Source organism: Vipera berus, assembly GCF_964194415.1.
Source record: "Vipera berus genome assembly, chromosome: 3".
Lineage (NCBI taxonomy): Eukaryota > Metazoa > Chordata > Lepidosauria > Squamata > Viperidae > Vipera > Vipera berus.
In genome coordinates, this window is record NC_138204.1 from 193,851,629 (window position 1) to 193,876,308 (window position 24,680).

The following is a 24,680-nucleotide window of genomic DNA, read 5'->3' on the forward strand; positions in this document are numbered from 1 at the left end:
CTGAAAGAAAAATTCCTAAAGTCAAAAAATGTTTTATTTAGTTCTTATTAAAACAATAAGTATTGATATTTCCCAATTCATATGGATTAATTAAATATTGGTCTTGTTCCAAAGAAATGAAAAACTGTTAATATTTCAAGTGAAGATTATGGAAGTGCAAAAATTCTCAAGCGTTACTTCTTGAAAAATGATAATATATTTTCTTTACCAAAGAAATACAAATGACTTTATTTTTCTGCAGAAAGCTAATACCAGCTAACACCCTGCAAGTGACCACCTTTAAAGACCCACAGCATAAAACTTAATTCCATAACGATTTTTGGAGACATTCTGACAAATAAGAAGGAAAAGCTTTCCAGCATTCCTTTATATTATCGTATTTTATCAGCAGAGACTACAACCAATGATAATCCAAGAACATGTTAGACGCAGTTATTGGGTACTTTAACTCAGTAACGTAGCTAAGACTAATGCATCTTTATTTTTGGAAGGGGTTCTTTGCAATGTCTAGGCGGGGGTGTTGTGTGTATAAACCTTACAAGCAGCAGCCAACATACGCCCAACAGAGAACAAAGTGAGACATTACAAATAGTAGTAAAACACTATTAATTTACACTGCCTTTAATGCAGCAACTCAGGCTGATTTTCCACAAAGGGGAGCACTCCACTAACGTAGTATGCAATTCCAAGAGACAGCAAAGCAATGACAACAAGCAAAAGCAGCACTCGCCAAAAGCCCAGGTCTTCTACAAATTCTTGCCATGTTGTTCGGAAGCTGGACAGAACTCCTTCCCCTTGCTGCAGGTTGGGGTTGAGGAGAGAATGGCTTTCCATGGCACTGTGAAAACAGAAATAAAAAGGTCACTGAAGACAGAATTCGGACACCAAACATCAATTCTGATTTACTTATACCAGAAACAGACGAAGAGGTGGGTAACAATAGGTTTAGAAAACCTAAGCTTGATCAAGCCTCTTTTTGCTTTAGATGGCAACTGTGTTTTGCCAGCATTACAAATGTTTCCATGGTATTTCCAGCGGTAAGCATGCTGTACAGGAATTCAATTTATTTAACTAAAAATAATTGCGTAATTTTTATAAAACTGTTTTATGCCCCAAACCCCACACGTAGACACACTTTTAATGCTCTATCACATAGACCAGTGTTTCTTAACCTTAGCAACTTTAAAATAGATGCACGTCAACTCCCAGAATTCCCCAGCTGGCTAACATAGTTGATAGGCCTCTTATGAGGAAGGCATAACTAATCTATTTTAAAATTTTCTTTTTTAAAAAAAGTTTCTAGGCTGTTTGTACAGCCAAAATCATTGCAAAACAGAAAAAAATCCAGTCCTATAGTCCCAAATCCAGTAAAAATAATTCCAAAATGAAGTAATATCCCAATTCTTAATACTCATAATGCGTAAGAAGGAAGGATAAGGGTAAGGTCTATTTAGAAGAAAATAGAAATATATGTGAACAAAACATGTACATCTAGAACGGATCTCTATAAACGAGGAGCCACCACTGAACAAGTCTTATTTTGTATTGCCGACAATATAATTGTATCTGCCACACTCCAAGATGGACCACAGCACTTTGACAGCTCCATATATGTATAGAGAGGTAATCCTTCCATACACCTTAGGCTTTATTGGTCAAAACCAGCACTTTGAACTGGGCTTGGTTGTGGAAGGCAGACAGTTCATTTAATATAATATTGGACTGACATGTTAGGAATGCTAAGCTTCCACAAGTATTTGGATAGCTGCAATTTGCAAAGTGAGAAACTTCCAAACATTTTAAAAAATCAAATCCATATGGAACATATTATAATTCTCTAGCCTGAATGTTTCCAAGGCACAGCAACTAAAATAAAATCTTTCATCCGTAGATCGACTCACAGCTGGCATGCCGCCCTAGACTGAGAAAAGGTAGTCTTATTATTGTAGCAATCAATGCTTTCCCAAATAGCTTCAAGTCCAGCCTTATCCCCAAGCTACAAATTTAGGTCTTCTCAGGGTCTGGAACCCCATTCAAAGATAGTGGTACAACACCAAACAGGTTAATCAATTTGTCTTATTTGGACTACGTTTCAACTAATTCATCCTCATTTACTCTAAACTGTCTCCAGACATTTATGATCTTTGGCAAAAACAAGAATTGGGAACCATCTACTGTACATATTAATTTCAGCACTGCCTTCACTGCCCTTCTTCAGCAACAGCATCTAGACCAGACATGTCAAACACAAGGCCCGGGGGCCAGATCCGGCCCGCAAAGTGGTTTCTTTTTTTTTTTTTATTGAAAAGTTTTAACATACAATTTTTCCCTTAAAAAATCCCCCCTCCCCCCCTTCTCCCTCCCCCCTTCCTCTCCCCCCTCCCCCCCTCCCCCCCGACTTCCCAGAGCTAAATACAAGGTATATATAAAAAAAACAATCATAAACAACCATATACTAACAACCATAAACTCTAAAATCTATCACTCTCTAGCTTATATAGGATAAAACAAACCTTAGTAATATTAAATATATATAAATATATATATAAAAAAACTAATATAGAAAAAAAACAAAGAAAGAAGACTTATTCAAATATAAAACTTCTTAACCCTATACTTATTCTGAATAAACCCAAGCCATTTTCTCCCTTCCATAATATAACGTTCCTGCGAGTAATCTTTCAAATAGGCCGAAATCTTCACCATTTCGACCAGGTCAGAAACCTTTAAAATCCACTCTTCTATAGTCGGCAATTCCTCTTTCCAGTACTATCCCCGTAATTAAATTCAACATCAACTTAGTATATTCCATCAGACTTTTATCCAAAAAGCCTTAACCTTTTTACAAGTCTACCATATATGAAAATATGAAAATATATTACATCTTTATCACCACACCTCCAACATTTAGGCTAATAATTCAGATACATGCTTAGCTTTTTAAAATCTAAATACCATCTATAAAGCATTTTATAAAAATTCAAGTGTTATAACTTGATCTCCTCCAGCACCATTCTCCTCTGTCTGTCCTTCTTCAGCCTCTTGATATTCTCCTTCTCCAGATCCCTTTGCAGCTTCCAGAAGTGTTAATGGGATTGCTTTTAAAACATTATTGTAAAAATCACGCGCTTGCATCACAGTAACCAGACGGTACCTTTTACCTTCATGCATCACCATCAACCCAGCTGGAATCTCCCATCTGAACCTTATATCTCGTTGCTTGAGCTCTTGCACAAGAAATGTAAAATCCTTCCTTCTCCTTAAAATCTTTGGAGGAATTTCTTTTAGAACCAGAACTTCTTGATCAGCAATCACGACCTTAGTATCATAGGCAGCTTGTATAACTTCATCTCTAATTTCCCTTTTTGTAAAATAAACCACCACATCTCTAGGCAACTTTCTCTGTCTAGAAATCCATGAGTTCACACGATACACTTTATCCATGCCTCCTTTTATTTCAGATGCTGGCTGATTCAATACCACTTCGAGAGCCTCAGAAACCAGCTGCTTTAGATCTTCCTTAATATTCTCCTTTAAACCTCTGATTCTAATGGCAAACTGCATCTGGAAATATTGAGCAAGACTCAATTCTTTATCCATTTTGTCTCTTAAATCTTCATTCTCCAATACTTTTGCTTCTAATATGGCATTCTTTTGAGTCAAATCTTTAACTTTTTCATCCAAATCTTCCACACATTCAACCACTTTATACACTGAAGACAAAATGTCTACCTTCATCACGCTGAACTTCTGCTCCATCCTCTCTTCTATTCTCTCCTCCAATTTCTCCAATTTCTCCTCCATCTGTGCAAATTTATCACCCATTGATTGATTAATTGATTCCAAAAGTTTATCCAGAGCATCTCGTAAGTCCTTCGATGTCACTACATCAGGAGGATATAATGCCTGCAATGATGATTGTTGCACCGGGGAAGTTCCAGCACTCCGAAGAGTTTTAGGGGGAGGTTTAGCCGCCATCTTTTACTTTCAATTGTGACGCACTTTCACTTAGAGTTTAAAAAGTCCATCAAGCTCGAGAGTAGAATAAAATAATCCTCTTCACCTTTCCCTCTTGTACCGCTCTGCCTGCTCTTTTTATTCCATAGTCCTTCCTTCAGGCAGGGGTGGTCGCAGACGCCTGGCTCTGCTCCATAAAGTCAGGAGCAGAGGCGCTGACCAGCTGGGAGCGACCCAGGCTACGGGGGAGTTCAATCCTTCGGCCGCCCAAGCTGCAAGCTCAGGCGGCCCCGGAGAACTCGACCCCTACCTGGGGCCTCACCCCCGCCTCTTCTCCCGAGAAGGGGGCTTCAAATTCGCCCGAACAGCTGATCGGCGCTGTTTCGGGCGAAAAAACACTCAGCTGAGCCGCGGGCAGCCCGGGAAGGCTGTCTCCGTCGCCGCGGAGCCACCGGAAGTCCCGCAAAGTGGTTTCATGCGGCCCGCGAAGCCATCCTGGAAACAGTGAGGGACCAGCCCCCACTGCCTTGGCCCTGGCCGAGAGACTCTCCTTCTACCAGAGACCCCCAGATCTGTCCCAGTCCTGCCCAGGCCCCCATAGGCACCCTTGATGCGAACGATGTAGAGCTGGCCACGCCCACCCAGTAGGCCATATGCACTCTAGCCACGCCCACCCAGTAGGCCACGCCCACCCTGGCCATACCCACCTGGCCCCCTGAGGGCAACCGCAATGCTGATGCGGCCCTCAATGAAATTGAGTTTGACACCCCTGATCTAGACGTTAAATAGTCCATGGACAAAATATGTGATCCCCAAAATCCTGACACAGCACTAAGTTATCTGTACTAAATTTCTCCCACCCGAAAGGACCCCAATGAATTATGCACCGTGTTATTAGCCCCAATCCAGTGAGATCAACACTGCAATAATTGATATCAAAGACTGCTGCAGATTGCCCATCAGGACAGGCAGTTATCTCTAACAAAGCTATCCTGGTCCCAAGCTAAAAGCTAGGTAAGGTTCTCTCCAATAATCAATAATTTCCAAAATTATATGGATTGAACATACCATCACTTTCTCCAGAATCTTCTAAGAACAGACTGCCAAAATTCAACTTGATTTTCCACCCAGTACACTTCTCTGCATTTCTAAGATCTACAAGCATCATCTCTTTCCTCAATAAAAAATTTAACAACTTTTAAAGGCACAGATAATGACCTGTCTCCAGACGTTGTGGGTTCTCCAACAATGGAGGCTTTTAAGAAGAGATTGGACAAACATTTGTCTGAAATGGTACAGGGTTTCCTGCTTGAGCAGGGGGTTGGACTAGAACAGGGGTCGGCAACCTCGGCTCTTTTATGACTCGTGGACTTCAACTCCCAGAATTCCTGAGCCAGCTGTGCTGGCTCAGGAATTCTGGGAGTTGAAGTCCACGAGTCATAAAAGAGCCGAGGTTGCCGACCCCTGGACTAGAAGAACTCCAAGGCCCCTTCCAATTCTGCTATTCTGTTAATTCTGACAGGAGTCACTGCCTCTTAAAAATTCTGTATCTGAAGGGGAATTAGCTACCCAGGCCTATGGACCAGAACTCTTATCAGATCCAGCAGAACAGATGTGCTCCAGGTCCTGTCTGCTAAAGAGTTCCATCTGGTGAAACCCAGGATATGTGCCTTTTCTGCTCCAGACCAGGCTCACTGGAACAGAATTCCCCCTCAGATGATGTTAAACTCCATAGCTGTTAGCTGTTCGGAAAGCCTTGAAAATGCGGTTCTTCCATCAACCCTGGGAATGTCATGGTGTATCTACCAAGTGGTCAAATAAAGACTAAATAATGGTGGTCATCCTGCTATCTTGGAGTTCTTTTATGTTTTTATTCTTTATGCTTTATGCTTTAATCTTTTTTTGTTATTTATGTCTGATGTATTTACATTGTGATATGGTTTTGTTATTTTGGTGTACGCCGGCGAGAATCACTTATTGTAAGATGGAGATATACAGTAAGCGTGTATGGGTGTGCTTGTTATATTTATTGCTTATTAAACAATTTGGCAGAATGCTCCCTTTTGTGTGTTTGTGTGTGTGTGTGTGTGTGTGTACATTTTTTTTTGGGGGGGGGTTTGCTAACAAAGAATTAAAGGGAAACTGATATGATCATTTCAAACTGATATGATCATTTCAAACACATATCTCCCTTGCTTCTCAGCTAACAAAGCGAGAAAGAGCCAGTGGCCTAAAGGTTAGAACAATTGCCTAAGGTGCAATCGGCCCAGGTTCGAATCTCAGAAGGGTATGGCTGACTGATGAGAACAAATAAGTTTGAAATGATCATATCAGTTTCCCTTTAATTCTTTGTTAGCAACCCCCCCCCCCAAAAAAAATTTACACAAATATGAGCTGTCATGCTGTGACTACTGCCTGTGGATGGCCTTGGGTTAGGCTGAAACAGGAAATAAGATTTGTCCCGTGTTTGGGGCCTAGCAAGGTATTCTAATAAAGATTTTTTTAGGGAGGCTGAAATGATCATTTCGAACTTCTTATGTTCTCATCAGTCAGTCATACCCTAATGATCATTTCAGCCTCCCAAATTCTTTATTAGCAATTTGAATAATTTACGTGTGTGTGTGTGTGTATAAAGGGTCCCAGAAAGTAACCGTGGTTGCAGCTATGGATCTGAGGCAGAGCACAACAGATTCTACTCCCACCTCAGGCATGAAAGCTGGCTGGCTGACCTTGGGCCGGTCACTCTCTCTCATTCCAAGCCCTTTCACAGGGCTGTTGTTGTGGGGGAAATAGGAGGAGGAAGGGGTGTTAGGTATGTTCATTGCCTTGAGTTATTTATAAAAAATAATAAAAGACAGGATTTTTATAAATAAATAAATATAAATAAATCAGAAGGAGTTATCACAAGAGATAATATGCATAAAGTACATGCATGCCATTTCTGACTTCTTACTTTAGTTTTTAAATACAGTATTTTCTTCCCTACAAAGCTGTTTGTTTGTAATTACAGAATCAATTCTCTCATTCTTCTGAGAACAGAAATAAGGAGGGAGCTTTTTATATAAATAGAGAAGTATCCACCGGTGCATGACAAGAAAAAAATCTTAAGACTCAGACAGTTAATCTATAACCGCTAAACAGGTTAAATAAAGGTATAATATAATCAGAGTGGAAAGGTTATGTGGTTATTGAAAACAAAGTGGACTCTACTTAAAGAGATCTACTTAAAAATACAGTCTCATTCCGCAAAACAACATAACATGTCTTGTAATGAACTGATAAACAGAAAAAGAAATAGCTTAATGGAAAATGTACCTATGTACGCATTTATTTGTTACATTTACAACCCTTGGAATCAACTTCCAAACTGCAACTGTACATAAGTACAAATGCTGACTGGTTACGTCACACAGAAATAAATCATTCACAAAGACAGTATTTTTGTACAAAAAAATGAATTCATCCAAAACAATGTTGATTTATCATTTGTCTGAATATTTTATTTGGCAGTTGAACCGCTTAGTATACTACAAGGGTGGGCAGTGTACAGGCTGTGGTTTTTTAAGTCCCTGCATCCAGCCCTACAGAATTTCAACAGCAAAACACTCAAGAAACAGCCACACAATTTCCTCCCATCTCCAGTGGAAAAGAAAAAGAATTTAAACAAGCTTTGATTTAGGCTTAACTCTCAAAAAAAAAAAAATCCAACTGAAAATCTAGGGGGAAAAAAACAACCTTGAAAATGTTGATCCTAGCCACAAACTTTGTATCTTATTTCTCTAGGCCTTGGCCACCCAAGAATTCAGACAGAAAATAAGAGGTGACCTTCCAGGCAAAAAGAAAAATTGTTTCATAATAGGACAAGACTTTCAAAAGTAGTGAAACGACAAACTTGTAAAGGTCCCCACTTCAAAAAATAACAATACTGAAAGAGAAAAGAAACTGAAAACAATATGGCCATCTTTCCACCCTGTCCCATCTTTTTCAGAATGAAGATCCAAACGTATCAATGTTCCCACTTGTTTTGTATAAATACGAATCATTTATTTATGTATTTTAATTTTAATTCCATTTATATCCCGCCCTTCTCCGAAGACTCAGGGCGGCTTACAAGCTTAGCAGTAGCCTTCATTCTATGAATATGCCTGCTTGTTAGGGCTTTCACACACACCCCCAAGCGGCATTATTACAAAGTCAGCTTAATTGCCCCCAACAATCTGGGTCCTCATTTTACCTACCTCGGAAGGATGGAAGGCTGAGTCAACCTTGAGCCTGGTGGGATGCGAACCTGCACTAATTGCAGGCAGCTGGTGTTACTTAAGGAGGCATTAGCCCACTGCTCCACCAAGGCTCTTAACAACTCTTAACATTAAGGTTAAGTAGGTCCAAAGCCCCTTCATGGATTACTGCCTTGTCGTGGCGAAGGGGCTTGCGTAATTCAATGAAGCTATGAGCTATGCCGTGCAGGGCCACCCAAGACGGACAGGTCATAGCAGAGAGTTCTGACAAAACGTGATCCACTGGAGAAGGAAATGGCAACCCACTCCAGTATCTTTGCCATGAAAACCCTATGGACAGTTCCAAAAGGCAAAACGATATGACGCTGGAAGATGAGCCCCTCAGGTCGGAAGGCGTCCAATATGCTACTGGGGAAGAGCAGAGGGCTAGTACTAGTAGCGCCAGAAAGAATGAAGCGACTGGGCCAAAGCCGAAAGGACGCTCAGCTGTGGATGTGTCTGGTGGTGAAAGGAAAGTCCGATGCTGTAAAGATTTTTTCTCCATAGGAACCTGGAATGTAAGATCCATGAATCAAGGAAAGCTAGACGTGGTCAAACAAGAGATGACAAGACTAAACATTGACATCTTAGGTATCAGCGAACTAAAATGGACAGGAATGGGTGAATTTAATTCAGATGACCATCAGGTATACTACTGCGGGCAAGAATCCCTCCGAAGAAATGGCGTAGCCTTCATAGTCAATAAAAGAGTAGGAAAAGCAATACTGGGATACAATCCTCAAAATGACAGAATGATCTCAGTTCGAATCCAAGGCAAACCATTCAATATCACAGTAGTCCAAGTCTATGCCCCAACCACCGGTGCTGAAGAGGATGAAATTAACCAGTTCTATGAAGCCCTACAGCACCTTATAGAACTAACACCAAAAAATGATGTTCTTATCATCATGGGGGATTGGAATGCTAAAGTAGGAAGCCAAAAGATAACCGGAATAACAGGCAAGTTTGGTCTTGGAGTACAAAATGAAGCAGGGCACAGGCTGATAGAATTTTGTCAAGAGAATACGATGGTCATAGCAAACACTCTTTTCCAACAACCCAAGAGACGGCTTTACACATGGACATCACCAGACGGTCAACACAGAAATCAGATTGACTATATGCTCTGCAGCCAAAGATGGAGAAGCTCTATACAGTCAGTAAAAACAAGACCAGGAGCTGACTGTGGCTCAGACCATGAGCTGCTTGTTGCAAAGTTTAGGCTTAAACTAAAGAAAGTAGGGAAAAGTGCTAGGCCAGTCAGGTATGAATTAAATCATATCCCTGTTGAATATACAGTAGAGGTGACAAATAGATTTAAGGAATTAGATCTGATAGACAGAGTGCCTGAAGAACTATGAACAGAGGTTCGCAACATTGTAGAACAGGTAGCAACCAAAACCATCCCAAAGAAAAAGAAATGCAAGAAAGCAAAATGGCTGTCTGAGGAAGCTTTGCAAATAGCTGAGGAAAGGAGGGAAGCGAAAGGCAAGGGAGAAAAAGAAAGATATGCCCAATTAAATGCAGAATTCCAAAGAATAGCTAGAAGAGATAAGAATGCCTTCTTAAATGAACAGTGCAAAGAAATAGAAGAAAACAATAGAATAGGGAGGACCAGAGATCTTTTCAAGAAAATTGGAGAGATGAAAGGAACGTTTCATGCAAAAATGGGCATGATAAAGGACCAAAATGGCAGGGACCTAACAGAGGCAGAAGAGATTAAGAAGAGGTGGCAAAATTACACAGAAGAACTATACAAGAATGAGCTTAACATCCCTGATAATCACAATGAGGTGGTCACTGACCTCGAGCCAGACATCCTAGAATGTGAAGTGAAGTGGGCCTTAGAAAAGTTGAGCAACAACAAAGCTAGTGGAAGTGACAGTATTCCAGCTGAGCTATTCAAAATCTTAAAAGATGATGCAGTAAAAGTGCTACACTCAATTTGCCAGCAAATTTGGAAAACTCAACAGTGGCCACAGGATTGGAAAAGATCAGTTTACATTCCAATTCCAAAGAAAGGCAGTGCCAAAGAATGTTCAAACTATCGCACCATTGCACTCATTTCTCACGCTAGTAAAGTTATGCTTAAAATCCTACAAGCTAGACTCCAGCAGTATGTGGATCGAGAACTACCAGAAGTACAGGGAGGATTTCGAAGAGGCAGAGGAACTAGAGATCAAATTGCTAACATACGCTGGATCATGGAGAAAGCTAGAGAGTTCCAGAAAAACATCTACTTCTGCTTCATTGACTATGCTAAAGCCTTTGATTGTGTGGATCATAACAAACTGTGGCAAGTCCTTAAAGAGATGGGCGTACCAGACCATCTTATTTGTCTCTTGAGAAACCTATATGCGGGCCAAGAAGCAACAGTGAGAACTGGACACGGAACCACTGATTGGTTCAAAATTGGGAAAGGAGTCCGGCAAGGCTGTATACTGTCGCCTTGCCTATTTAACTTATATGCAGAGCACATCATGAGAAAGGCAGGGCTAGATGAATCAAAAGTTGGAATTAAGATTGCCGGAAGAAACATCAACAACCTAAGATATGCAGATGATACCACTCTAATGGCAGAAAGTGAAGAGGAACTAAAGAGCCTCTTGTTGCGAGTGAAGAAGGAGAGTGCAAAACTTGGGTTGAAACTAAACATTAAGAAAACCAAGATCATGGCATCTGGCCCTCTCAATTCCTGGCAAATAGATGGGGAGGAAATGGAGGTAGTGACAGATTTTATTTTCCTGGGCTCCAAGATCACTGCAGATGGGGACTGTAGCCAAGAAATTAAAAGACGCTTGCTCCTTGGGAGGAAAGCCATGGCAAATCTAGACAGCACACTAAAAAGCAGAGACATCACCCTGTCAACAAAAGTGCATATAGTCAAGGCTATGGTCTTCCCAGTTGCAATGTATGGCAGTGAAAGCTGGACCATAAGAAAGGCTGAGCGCCAAAGAATTGAAGCCTTTGAACTATGGTGCTGGAGAAGACTCCTGCGAGTCCCTTGGACTGCAAGGCGATCAAACCGGTCAGTCCTAGAGGAGATCAACCCTGACTGCTCTTTAGAAGGCCAGATCCTGAAGCTAAAATTCAAATACTTTGGCCACCTAATGAGAAGGAAGGACTCACTGGAGAAGAGCCTAATGCTGGGAAAGATTGAGGGCACTAGAAGAAGGGGACGACAGAGAATGAGGTGGCTGGATGGAGTCACTGAAGCAGTAGGCGTGAGCTTAAATGGACTCCAGAAGATGGTAGAGGACAGGAAGGCCTGGAGGAACATTGTCCATAGGGTCGCGATGGGTCGGACACAACTTCGCAACTAACAACAACAAGGTCCAAAGCAATGGAGATGGGGTTGCGAGCATTCAATGCCAGAAGCGACAGCTCTTTTCTCTGCTATCTATCTTAGAATGCTTAACTATACAGCATGCAGCTGTCAGAACAACTCCTGCCTACTCTTCAAGGTCTCATACTCACAAAGGCATAGTGGCTTCCGTTAAAATAGCACTGTGTTTTTACGAGGCGTGTGATGTATTCTGTGAAACCCATTCTCTTTTGTATGAAAACACTAGCCCACAAGTTGCACTTGAGCTATACCACTTCAGAAAGCAGACCGGAGCTCGGTGGCTTCTCCATTCGAACTATCTACAAAGAGAAAATAATCTCAAAGAGAAAGAAAAACTTAAACCTTCTCTCCAGCATTGATTTTTTCTATGTGTAAGTATTTATTAATTGTACAAGGGACTGTCAAGTCATATTTCAAGTCAGAGACAGTGACTTAGTCCAACTATGCAATTTTAGTTGACTCCTGAAATTCACTGGCCATGTGAGAGTCCAACTGCTTTTGGAACTCTTTCCAATGAAGAGTCTGAACATCTCCAGCTACAAAATTTGGGAGAAAAATGTCATATAATCAGCCCCGACCTTTTCCACTATGCAGCATAAGCTCCAAATAAGACAATTTTTCCAATGACATTTAACCAGCAAAATAGAATGGAAACAATGGGTGGGGGAGGGCAAACCTTTCACTTTCAGCTGTCTGCATGGTTTCCAGCTTTGAGTGTGCTCCTCTGTTGAACCCTTTCACTTCTTGCTCTTCCAAAGATTCAAGCAACCGAATCACATCTTTATTTACTCCTCTTCGTTTTGCCAGGACCAGAGGTGTTGCACCTTGATGATTGCTATGTGAAGTGAAAAAAGAAGGTAACAGAACAGTTTTGTGTCTGAAAAATATATGCATATCAATTGTACGTCCCAAAGGTGCTTTTTCAAGAGGCAACTGGACCTTTCTTGTTTTTCTTTGAAGACGTTTTGCTTCTCATCCAAGAAGCTTCTTCAGCTCTGACTGAGAATCTCCATAGACCAGGGGTAGGCAACCTTAGCTCTTTTATGACTTGTGGACTTCAACTCCCAGAATTCCTGAGCCAGCTGGGAGTTGAAGTCCATGAGTCATAAAAGAGCCAAGGTTGCCTACCCCTGCCATAGACATGTCAACTGTATGGAAAAAAATCAGTTTATCTTAGTTTATTGGAAACTATACCTCATTATTTTTCATCCACAGGTCTGACAGTGCTTCAGGTAATAGGGCCATGATTGCAGACAATAATAGCAGGTTAATAATCTGACTGAATTTGCATTAAATTACATTATATTTGAAGTCAAGCAATTTGATCATACAGTTACTCTGACTTTACTTCCTGTGTTAGAAGGCTGTTATATTCTTGTGGAATTTAAAACAAAAGGTAATTTAATTAAGAGCTCTTTGGGAAGAAAGCTGTTAATAAATTGCTGGATCTCTCCCACAAAACAGTAGAAGCTGCTTTCTTTCAATGAAAAACTGAAAATCTCCAAAATTAATACCAACGCACACATAAATCTAGCTATTGTATTAAGCAGAATTAATTAACTAGAGGTAGAAATACTTGAATCTTACATATGTTTCAGTTGCATCAGATTTAAAAGTCAAGACTATGTGTAAAATGATTAGATTTTGTAGGAGATTATTACATTACAGTATCAGGTAACCTCTATTCAGAAAGACAATATTTGGAATGATATAATTTCTTTCTGAAAACTCATCTTTGTACATGGATTGGTCAAAAAAAGAGTTGTGAGAAGCACTGAAATTAAAATTAGAACATTATTTTCTCTGTATTAAGGTTTATGATTTCAAGAACAGTATGTATTTGGGAGATATTACCCTATTTATTTGTTCCCACCTCAATTATTTTTACAAATAATCCAAGGTGGCCAGCATATTCAAGACATCTTCCTCCACCTAGTTTCCCCACAAGAACCCTGTGAGGTGGGTTGGATTGAGAGTGACTGGCCCAAAGTCAACCAGCTTTCATGGCTAAGGCTGGAACTGAATTTGCAGTCCCACTTTCTAGACTGGTGCCTTAACCACTACACCAAGCTAGCTCTTTTTATCTGAAACTTCAGTAAGTTGACATTATAAATAGCTATTACTTTAAAAAAAACCTGCAGGTATTCCAAAACTGTGATTTCTTTTAACGTGATACTTGAATTACAATTTACCAAATAGCTCTATGCTTACAGACTTGTACAATATTAGCATAGCCTCCATTCTTGTCAACTGGAGCATGAAAAAGCCAATTTTATGTTATTGTTGCTATAGGGAAACCACTTCGACAGCATACTAAGGTTCAGCCTATTATTGTAGTTTTAAAGTCAGCCTCCTGCCATTATGGGTTGTTTTTAACGTAGCAACCATAACTGGGACTAGCAACTAGGTCATTAAAAGAAACAGCCACTAAGCAAAATCACAACTGTACTTATGATTTAAGGTGCTGGTACTTACCTTTAAAGCCCTACATGGCTTAGGCCCGGGATACTTGCAGGACCATCTGCTACCGGGAATGAATTCCCATCGCCCAGTACGCTCACACAGAGAAGGCCTCCTCAGGGTGCCGTCGGCTAGACAATGTCGGCTGGCGACCCCCAGGGGGAGGGCCTTCTCTGTGGGAGCGCCAGCCCTGTGGAACCAGCTCCCCCATGAGCTTCGGATGGCCCAAGATCTCCAGTCCTTTCGCCGCGGCCTCAAAACACTCCTTTTCTACCTGGCTGACCTGGACTGACAGGGATTTTAATTATGTTTTTAATTTTTTAACTTTAATTTTTAATTTATTTTAATTTTAATTTATTGTACAGAGGCCTTTAATTTTAATTTTATCTTAACTTCTGTATTTATTGTATGTTATTGTTGTTAGCCGCCCTGAGTCCTTCGGGAGATAGGGCGGCATATAAGTCCCAATAATAAAATAATAAAATAAAATAAACTTCAGCTTTCTTTTGCACCAGCAAGCAGGACAAGAAGCAACGGATGGAAACTAGTCAAGGAGAGAAGCAACCTAGAACTAAGGAGAAACTTCCTGACAGTTAGAACAATTAACCAGTGGAACAACCTGCCTCCAGAAGTGGTGAATGCTCCAACACTGGAAGTTTTTAAGAAGAGACTGGACAGCCATTTGCCTGAAATGGTATAGGGTTTCCTGCCTGAGCAGGGGGTTGGACTAGATGACCTCCAAGGTCCCTTCCAACTACTTCTTCTTTTTCTTTTTCTTTTTCTTTTTCTTTTTTTTTCTTTTTCTTTTTCTTTTTCTTTTTCTTTTTCTTCTTCTTCTTCTTCTTCTTCTTCTTCTTCTTCTTATTATTATTATTATTATTATTATTATTATTATTATTATTATTATTATTATTATTATTATGACCTGCAAAGGTCATAAATACAAGGATGGGTTGTAAAGTTAATTTTTTATCACCATCATAAAGCTTGCAAATGAACCTCTGGCTATGCCTTAAGATGGCTGATGTTTTGCTTCTGATTTAATTAACTTAATTCATTAAATTTATATGCCACCTGATTCCAGAAACTCTGGGCAGTTTACGATTATTAAACTGTCTTGGTGGAGCAGTGGGCTAATGCCTCCTTAAGTAACACCAGCTGCCTGCAATTAGTGCAGGTTCGAGTCCCACCAGGCTCAAGGTTGACTCAGCCTTCCATCCTTCCGAGGTAGGTAAAATGAGGACCAAGATTGTTGGGGGCAATAAGCTGACTTTGTAAAAATGCCGCTTGGGGGGCGAAAGCCCTAATAAGCAGGCATATACATAGAATGAAGGCTATTGCTGAGCACATTTTTTATTTTTTATTTTTAATTCCATTTATATCCCGCCCTTCTCCGAAGACTCAGGGCGGCTTTACAAACTTAGCAGTAGCCTTCATTCTATGTATATGCCTGCTTATTAGGGCTTTCACACACACCCCCAAGCGGCATTATTACAAAGTCAGCTTAATTGCCCCCAACAATCTGGGTCCTCATTTTACATTGATTTGTGCTTAGATTGTAAGCCGCCCTGAGTCTTCGGAGAAGGGCAGGATATAAATGGGATTAAATAAAATAAATAAATAAACTGCAAATGGTCACTGTGCAAGGCAGTCACTAAACTCTGTAGTCGTTCTTAAAACTTTGGTGTTTGTTTCTAAAATAGAAATGCTAAGAATGTTTTACATATATAAAGCACTACAGGCAGTTTTCAATTAATGACCACTCAGTCAGCAACTGTTTGAATTTGCCTTGGCCCTGAACCAATGGTACTTATGACCAGTCCCTAGAGTTCCAGTCATTGCACTGTCTCTGTGGTCATGATCCAGGTGCTCAGCACCCTGCTTGCAATTGCAACACTGCAATTTCCTGCAGCCAGATGGTTGCCATTTGCAATCTTCTTTGTTGGCTTCCAACAAGCAAACTCAGTGAGGAAGCCAGGAGGAGGTTGCAAATGGCCACCGGATGGTGTTGCCATTCTTAACTGAGGACTATCTGTACTGAGGAGGAAAACTAAGATGGATAGTTGCTTTTTAGTTTTGCTACTTATTGAAGCACTTTTGTTCTTTTGAAGTTGAGACAACAGGCACAAAAGGGGGAATAAAAGCAACTTTTAGGAAATAAGTATTCAGAGCTAAATTGACTGGGTCTCTTTATACTTAAACAAATTAGGTAGTCAATTTATTTTAAATTCAAGTGTAAAATCACATTCAAGCTTTATCATTTGTACTTTTCACTTTCTTCATTGTTTTTTGCCATCTAGATGGTAAAGAAGGCAGTCCCACCGGGACTTCATTTTATTTTTTTCATATGGTGATAAGAGTTACAGCACTGATTCTTCATTGAAACTTCTGTTCCTTTATGAAGAAGTGATTCCCAAGTTAATTATGAAAACCACTGCAAACTTCAAATAAGTGTATGCTAATCTCATCAGTTCCCCCTCTTTTGACACAACTTAGTCATCATATACTAATAAAATATTGTAACTCAAATATAAAAATAAAGAAGAGAGGCTTAGCATCAATCATTTAAGAACAATTATTAAGTTTCAAACCACTAGGATACATGAACAGAGAGTTCAAAGAGCAAACAATTCTGGGATTATTGTTAATTGTGTTTGTCAAACAGCTATTTATCCAGTGCACTAAGTGCTTTTGTCTGGACACTGGCATATCACAGATGCTCGGAGCCTGGTAGAGTGAATATACAACATTTCAGAGAAAGATTGATTCATGAATTCTGAGAGCTGGTTGGGTGAGCACTGCCAAATAATGAAACACAAAAGGACGTGTGGAACCATTTCTGTTTACATTGGAATAAATATACATATATTTCAAGTTATTAAAAGAGGTCAATTATTTTGAGATATCTCCATGTCAGGGGTTGGCATCAGAATCAGAACAATAACATTTACGCACTTGCTCTGGAGGAACTAATGCGAGTGCCCTCAAAATATTGCTGGACCGTAACATCAATCCTCATCACCATTGGCCATGCCGGATAAAATGGAAAAGATTAAATGTTTGGCAGCTATACTGTAATTGTAGTAGCCAAGATAGTACTGGAAATGGTCACTGCTTGCTGGGTTTTTTCACAGCTCCAGTGCAATATGATATCAGGTCACTTTTATACAGAATGTTGTGACAAGAACACACTACCAAGAATAGTTACAAATAATTTCTATGCTGATATTATCCCCCTGACCTGAAAGAATCATAGTGGTAAGTGCTACCCAAAAAAATACAACAGAAAAGTCATCATACATTTTTGTCTACATAATAAAAGTAGCATGTAGAGTGGGTCAAAGATGCTTTTATCAACAGCTCCCACAATTCTGAATTTTAAGGATTAAGAAAGCTGAAATATATTCCCAGGAGCTATTCAAAGTGTTAACAGATAAAGACTGATTTTTTAGGCATATGGTAGAGTGACAACCTTACCAAATATCTATCTTGAGTCCATTGGAGACGAGGAATTGAATGGTATCAACATGTCCACACAGGTGAAGAGCTGTGTTACCTTGGTAATCTGTGGCCAAAAGATCCCCCCCAAATTTGTGCAACAACTGAGCAATATCAACGTTTCCTCGAGCTGCTGCTAAGTGAAGACCTGTTCGGCCACGGTTGTCCCGGATGTTTGGGTCAAAGCCACTCTCCAACAACCTCTTGGAATAGTTAAAATCTCCATCAATGCAAGCTTGTAGCAGAGGCACATTTGTTTGTGAAGAATCATTTACAAACACGTAAGACATGACTGTATGGGAAATGTAGCCAACCTGCAGCTGAAAGTAAAATGGAAAAAACTGTAAACCTTTGCTAATAAGAATATTGCCAAAGTTTTAAAAAAAATGTTTTTTAAAAAATCAGAAAAGCTGTTGTATTTGCTATTAATAACACCAGTCTTAATGGGATTAATTTCTCATGTAGCTGCTTCCTATTTATATCAGAAATTAACAATTCAGGCAGTGGAGGTGACTAGCAAATGCTAAAAAGATCATCCTCTTGGTAAGCCTCTCACCAGATTTGCTGAAAGAAATGCTGCTGCTTTTCCCATGGAACATTTTTATTTACACAAATAATTTCATTCAACTAAATAAAGACCAAATAGCCAATGATCAGTCAGGAATACAAAAGCAAAAATGTACAATTTGATTTATACATCCTCTTTCATTTTCAAAAGGAGTTTAGGTGACAATCTGCAGAAGCTAAGAGAGTCTACACAACAGCTGTGGCTGACAGGATGCGTTTATGATCTCTATTAAGCAAACAGCAGCTGAGGAAGATACACTTTAAAGCAGGCATGTCAAACTCGCGACGCCATGTGACGTCGCGTGACGTATCGGGACTTTTTCCCCATTGCTGGCAATGGAATGGGCGCAGTTTTGGCATGACGCATCCGGCCCGCGGACCGGCAGTTTGACATGCCTGCTTTAAAGAAAACCTGGCATTATAGTGTGATAAGCACACCCACCTTCTCAGTTTATGAGCTTTATAATAAAGTTCCCAAGTTTTCTATTATTGAATGGCTCTTAGCCTTTTAGCATCATCAAAGTGAACCCAGAATATTGTTATCTTTCACTCCTATGAGAGGTGATAAATGGTGGTCAGAGTATTTCTTTAGTTGTTGCTTAGAAGAAATGCTGACTGAGGTCAATGTGCTCCCTTCTCTTTCCTGAAGAAATTTTTTTTCCAGTCATGGCTGGATATAAAAACTTTGTCCTTATCCTTGCCTAGCAAAACCTGAGGCCAAGATATACCCTGCCTGTGTTTTCTGCTATTTGGGGAAATGGTGGAGGATGAAGGAAACCAGGAAGGAATCCTGATTACTATAATTTATGGCTTCATTTGGGAAGGATGCCAAAAACTACAAAATCCTGCCAGGATTTTTAACAATATATGTTAATTCTTCTGCTTTTCTAGATCAGGGACCCCCAATCTGTGGGCCATGGCCCACTACTGGGCTGTGGTCTATTCCTAACAGGGCCATCTGAGTGGCGGGCCAGGGTGTGCAAGTGTACACAGCCCCACTTGCACGAGCAGCGGGCACCAGTGTTCGTAGCCCCACTCACACAAGCAGCGGGCGTCAGTGCTCACAGCCCCACTCGCACAAATGAAGCTGTGTGCACACACGCTCCCTGCCCCTCACATAAAACCATCCTCTTTTCTCCCCTCCCCCCCCCCACGCCGGGCCTACCAACCCAGAAAGGTTGGGGAATGCTATTCTAGAATCTAGACCAGCCAGATAAAAGGGTGGAAGCTTCAAAATCTTAGTCCATTTGAAATATGGCTCAGAAAAGTTCCCATTTATATTAATACATTTATTAAAATACATTTAGTGACCCTAACCTTTCAAGAGAATATCACTTCTCTATTCAAAACTTTTCTCTCTGCATATTACCACTGAAGCAGAGATACTTCTCTTAACATTAGAATTAGGTACTGAACATTGTTCCAGCTTTTTAAAATTTCACAGAGATCTGCACTTCATATCTTCTACCGCCATTAAAAAGCAAACTTTTTTGAGTTAGCTACTTTGCAGTGTATATAGGTCATAAGAAGAACAGCAAGTACAATCTTAGAATATATTAACTGAAATATGTCACAATTTTCATTTTTGCTATTTGTATTTGAAAACAATTCCTTTATCTATTTTAACTACCTTTTTTAAAAACAGCTTTAACAAAAGTAACACTAATAGGACCTCAGAAGAATCTATACACTTTGAGCTCCCTCTAGAGGTCTGTATGGCTGTAACTTCAATTCCATCTAGTATGAGAGAACAATAATGTGGCAAAGAGTGCCTTAATTTCTAACCTCCAAAATGGAATTTTGGTGAGCTGTAGAGTTAGCTAGTATCTCAGTGGAAGCAAATCCTGCTTCCTTCATCATCTTCATCAAGATGTGCAGCTGAAAAATTCACCCCAGCTTTTTTAGCCACTGTAAACTAAACTCCCAAATGCTTCTATTATCTAAAGTTGAACAGCCACTCCTTTCAAAGCTCACAAATCCACATTGGTTGCAAAAAAAAAAAGTTAATCCCTTTAAAACCACCACTTTAAAACCATCATCAAGTATGAAAACCTTTATCAACTTTGGTACAGGTAAACAGTGAGAAATGTTAAAATCTTGCCTTCAGCAGGTGCAAAATATGATCAAGGATTGTTAAATCTGCTCTGACCCACTTAATGGTCCAGTGCACATCTATAACAGAAGAGAAAAATCTTGTTAGATATTCAGTTTTCTGATAATACCACAACGTACTAAATTAACTCAAAAACCAACCAACTTTTTCATATGCTTCAACCAGGTTATTTGTAGCAGTATGTAACCAAATAACTAAAAACATGGACACGGACAGCTATAATCAACTTGCTAAATAATATAATCAATTTGCTAAATAAATAAATAAAATTGAGAAGCTTATATTACCATAAAATCAAATTTCTGATTCACCTTTCTCATCGTATGTTTTCAAACACCACCCTTGTAAGCACAGGTTTAAATGCGGGAGCACAGGGAGGGATCTAGATTCCTTCTATCTTTTATAACTTTGCTGCCTCTTGAAAGTAATTTCTCTATTCTTGCGGCTCTGTTCTTGCTAACCTTTCCTCAAAATGTGAAGCAGCAGGAAAGAGCTCCTGAAAGTAATTCAGATCAAAACCAAATGGAACAACATTTTACACAGAACCAGTCATAACAAAGAGACTGAAGCAACCAAGATTGCTTATTAGGCTGATCCCACCCTAGCTTTGTAAAGGCCAGGTGGAAACCCCTTCCCTTGGCAGCTGGCGATGAGATCAGATAAACTGCTAAGCAACAGGTCACAGGTTGTCTAGTATATTTATTATTATTTTACTGAAGGGACTCAAAATTATTTCCCAACATCTCCCCATTATACTTACGTGATATCCAATCTTGGTTTCTAGCTATTACAATGGGAGATGTTTGTCTGGGTGACATTTTGTGTTTGCAAACTTCAAATGCACAATTTTGAACGATGGTAACCGTTGCTTATTTGTTTACTTTCTTTCAATATCTATATGCTGCCTACTGTCAAATGCTATAGGACAGGTGGCTTACAATAAACAATTTAACCCTCTCCTTCAAATACATATAAAAATAAAATGCATATAAATAAATGATAGGTGCTGCAGATCCCACCTGCATATTCTATAAAACACCCTCCTTCTGTGCAAGATGGAAGAGAAAAGGTTTTTCAAGTTTCCTGAAGCACATGAAGGATGAAGCAAACTGAAGCACTAAGACAAGGCAATGCCAAAAATGGGGACAGCGGTAGAAAAAACACAACTCCTAGTTCCCATCAGATAACAAATGCACAGGGATGGGACTTGGGAGATAATTAACCCAAAGAGATTTGGTTGGACAGGTAAGCAATCTTTCACATAACCAGGACCAAAGCCACACATAGGACCTTAAAGGGGATAACCAGCACATTGAATCGTATCAGGAAACTCGCTGGCAATCAACAAAACTTCCAAAGCAAAGAGGTCACATTTGCTGTTTCTTGATCTGCCTAAAGGGGTGACATTTCCAGATCCTGGTATCTTCCATGCCCTGGGTCAGCACTTCCACTTGTTTAGCACTGAGATACATTGCTGAATAACATCAGCACACAGTGACAGTACTGAACTGCATACTGACAAATTACCTCTCCCAGCAATTTTATGTAAAAACAAAGTGTTAAAAATAAGTGGGGAGTGGACCCTATCCACTTCCTCAGGTCTCACAGACTGAAAATAATCCCATATTATACCACAACAGAAAACCAATCCATGGATACTCTCTGAAGTCTAACTCCTACCAAATGTAAGCGGCTTTATCCACTAAACGTCATAAAAATGTCTCACAGCACTCTTCAGATAATCCTGATTACGTTAAAAGGGAAAGGGCTGCCTTAAAAGGTCTGTTGGTTGGCGTTCAGCCAACATAATAAGCAAAACAAAAATGTTTGTAACCTAAATCCCCATTATGTAGGCTTGAGCGTGAATTCATACCAATCAGACTCAAGTCAAATCTTTATCCAGCAGGACTCTAATCATTTTCTCTGCCACTTCATTCCCTAGAGCAGATCAGCACACAGGGAGGCCACTCCAATGCAATCCAGTCCAAAGCCTTGGACGGCCTATTATTCCAAACCAGAAATTCAGCCAAATTTCCTGCCAAGAGAGCTCTGAAAACCCATAAAATCTATTAGAAACTTGGGGTAGGCCAATCTACTAGGTCTCCCTTATTGTGGAGTAGGGCGCTATGCCAAATTCCATAGCAATCAAAATAATCTATCCACAACAGGCAGATTACAATTTACAATCCCCCACTTTCAGATCACACCTTGTCTTCCACAAAACAACCAGCAGATCTAGTGTGTGATTTTCATGGGCACTGAGCTCACAATAAATTGGGTCTGGTCCATGACTGTCATGGCTCCCATGAACTGAGTTGCTCCAAACTCCTTGTCAAGGCCAATCAGGTTGAAGCCCTCCAGGACTCATAAGTGGGGAAACACCATTGCTACTTAGACAATCAGGCTGAGCAGTCTTGGCAGGGCTGCCATGTGTAACAGGAGGATTGATTTATTTATCAAATCTATATGCCACAACTAGCACACCCAACTTGCCCAACCACACAAATAATACCTCAGATCAGGCTATTTCCAGTCTAGCATCTCTAGGAAGCAACAGAATCTGGTGGGTGCCAACAGCAAGGCTTCTCTTCCCTTGCCCACGAGGGAATCCGAGTGGGCAATTTTTCATGAGAACGTCCCTGCTTCTCTGCCCCTGAAGCCTCAGGAACACATTAATGTTAACTGTGTAATTCTAAAATATTTTAAATAACAATTACTAAAAACCAAAAATTGACTTAGTTGTCTTGTCTGGTATTTTATAAAAAACACTAATAAGAAACATTTCTCGTGTATGTTTAGTATTTATTTTGTGAATCCTTTTTACTTTTACTAATTTCTCTATTTCTTCTGTGCATCACATTGCTCCTTCAGAGTTCAAAAAGTTTATACACATTCATTTTCAAAAGAATAGGTACACATTTCCACGTAATATTGTGTTGTTATTATAAGATGTAGCTCCCAGTGAATGAAGGGATTGCTACTGAAGAATGGGAAGATGTTATGGTGGACATCGAAGATATATTGCAAAATATCCTAGTGAATATTATATGTTCACAATAAAAATTCCTCTGATGAGCTTATGGTCAATAAAATGATTATTTGCCTCTTCTGGTATGTTAGCATTGTATATTAAATATAACCCTATCTCAACCAATATGGTTGCTGGGTAAAGTGCAAATAGAGTAAACTTACTATCTCCAAATAGATTATTTCATACTTTTGAACATTAGAAATGTATAGAGGTTTTTTTGCCATTTCTACCAGCATATCATGAATGCATGCCGGCTTTTTATTGATAAAGTGATAGCTATGATTATATAATTCAATGTTGTGGAAGTCACATAATTTAGAGAACTTATAAACAAGAGAAATATGGTAATTAACAAAATAACTCCTGGTTAGATAAGAACGAGATTCCCAGTTTGGTAGACCTCCAAAATTAGCCAGGGGAATTTTGGGGAATTGATGTTAGCACATCTGGAGATTGTCAAAACCAGGAAACACTGAAGTGGAACTTTATGAATGAGCGGTTATTTAAAGTATAATTAAGCATAGCAGCAGTAAAATACAGGTCGAAACAAACAGAAAAGAATACACTGAAACATACAAAATATTTTGTAAACAACCCCCCTTGAAATTTTCCTGAGAATACTTTTTTAAATGAATGAGCAAAAATAAATAAGTTTAGAATGCTGCAGAAATTTCTCATCGATATGATGGCATATTATGTATTGGAATCTATTGATCGTCCAGCTCCAGTTGATTTTATTAACAAGATAGCTTGAAGCTCATTTTGAAGGGGGGGAGGGTTTGATAAGCAGCTTGCCGAACTACAACTCCCAGCAGCCTCAGCCAGCTTGGGCGTGGGTGGTTGAAGCTAGGATTTGTAGTTCGGCATTGCTTGAAAGGTCAGAAGCTCCCCATCCAGTTAAATGTAACCAGTACTAAACCCGATTCGATATTTATATTTCTTGGTTATTAAAAAAAACAAAACAAGGAGAGTCACCGAGAACATTTCTGAAACGAATATTAATACGTCCAACCTACAAGAAGGATTTTTTTTTAAGCGCGACCCTCGATTGTCAGAAAATGTATCCAGGCAGCCTCGCAGGCTGTGAAACCAAATGGCGGCTGAATTTTTCTACCTGGCGTTCCCATGCCTTGCTAAACCACCAGCACCGGCTCCCTCTCCAAGAACTCCCTCTTCCCCGTCCGCCTCCTCAGAGAAAACCCGCATCTAACCGGGCAAACGCAGCGGAGGAGGAGGCTCGCGTCGCCCAACTCGAGTCCCCCGGCCGGGCAAAGGCTTTCTGGGCCGGCCTCCCGAAGGCGATTCCGCAGCGCGTCTCCCGCTTCCTCGGGGCCGGTCGCCTCGGCGGCGGAGAGAATCGATCCCGAAACCAGGCCCCCGATAGAGCCAAGCGGCGCGGTGAGCCTTCCCGCAGCTCCCGACCCAGCACTT

The 24,680-nt window shown here is 40.1% G+C and overlaps 1 protein-coding gene and 1 long non-coding RNA gene across 4 annotated transcripts; both read right to left on the bottom strand.

Annotated features, from left to right (window-relative positions):
- Positions 1 to 605: 605 nt before the first annotated feature.
- LOC308666991 (ankyrin repeat domain-containing protein 46) lies at positions 606 to 17,841 on the bottom strand (the record flags this gene model as incomplete). 2 transcript variants are annotated; one of them, XM_081326030.1, is made up of 3 exons in its annotated part: positions 606 to 838; positions 12,257 to 12,415; positions 17,518 to 17,841. In XM_081326030.1, 3 exons carry the CDS (start codon positions 17,826 to 17,828, stop codon positions 622 to 624), a joined length of 687 nt encoding a protein of 228 aa, XP_081182156.1. In that variant the 3' UTR covers positions 606 to 621. The 2 variants fall into 2 exon arrangements, with proteins under 2 accessions (XP_081182156.1, XP_081182155.1); XM_081326029.1 differs by lacking the exon at positions 606 to 838 and adding an exon at positions 8,483 to 8,745 and having other exon boundaries at positions 17,518 to 17,828.
- Positions 17,842 to 20,206: 2,365 nt separating this feature from the next.
- Positions 20,207 to 24,680, bottom strand: LOC308666992. 2 transcript variants are annotated; one of them, XR_014026202.1, is made up of 3 exons: positions 24,461 to 24,680; positions 22,731 to 22,871; positions 20,207 to 20,277 (listed from the first exon to the last, which is right to left on the bottom strand). It is a non-coding gene; the product is annotated as an uncharacterized lncRNA (long non-coding RNA). The 2 variants fall into 2 exon arrangements; XR_014026203.1 differs by having other exon boundaries at positions 24,364 to 24,680.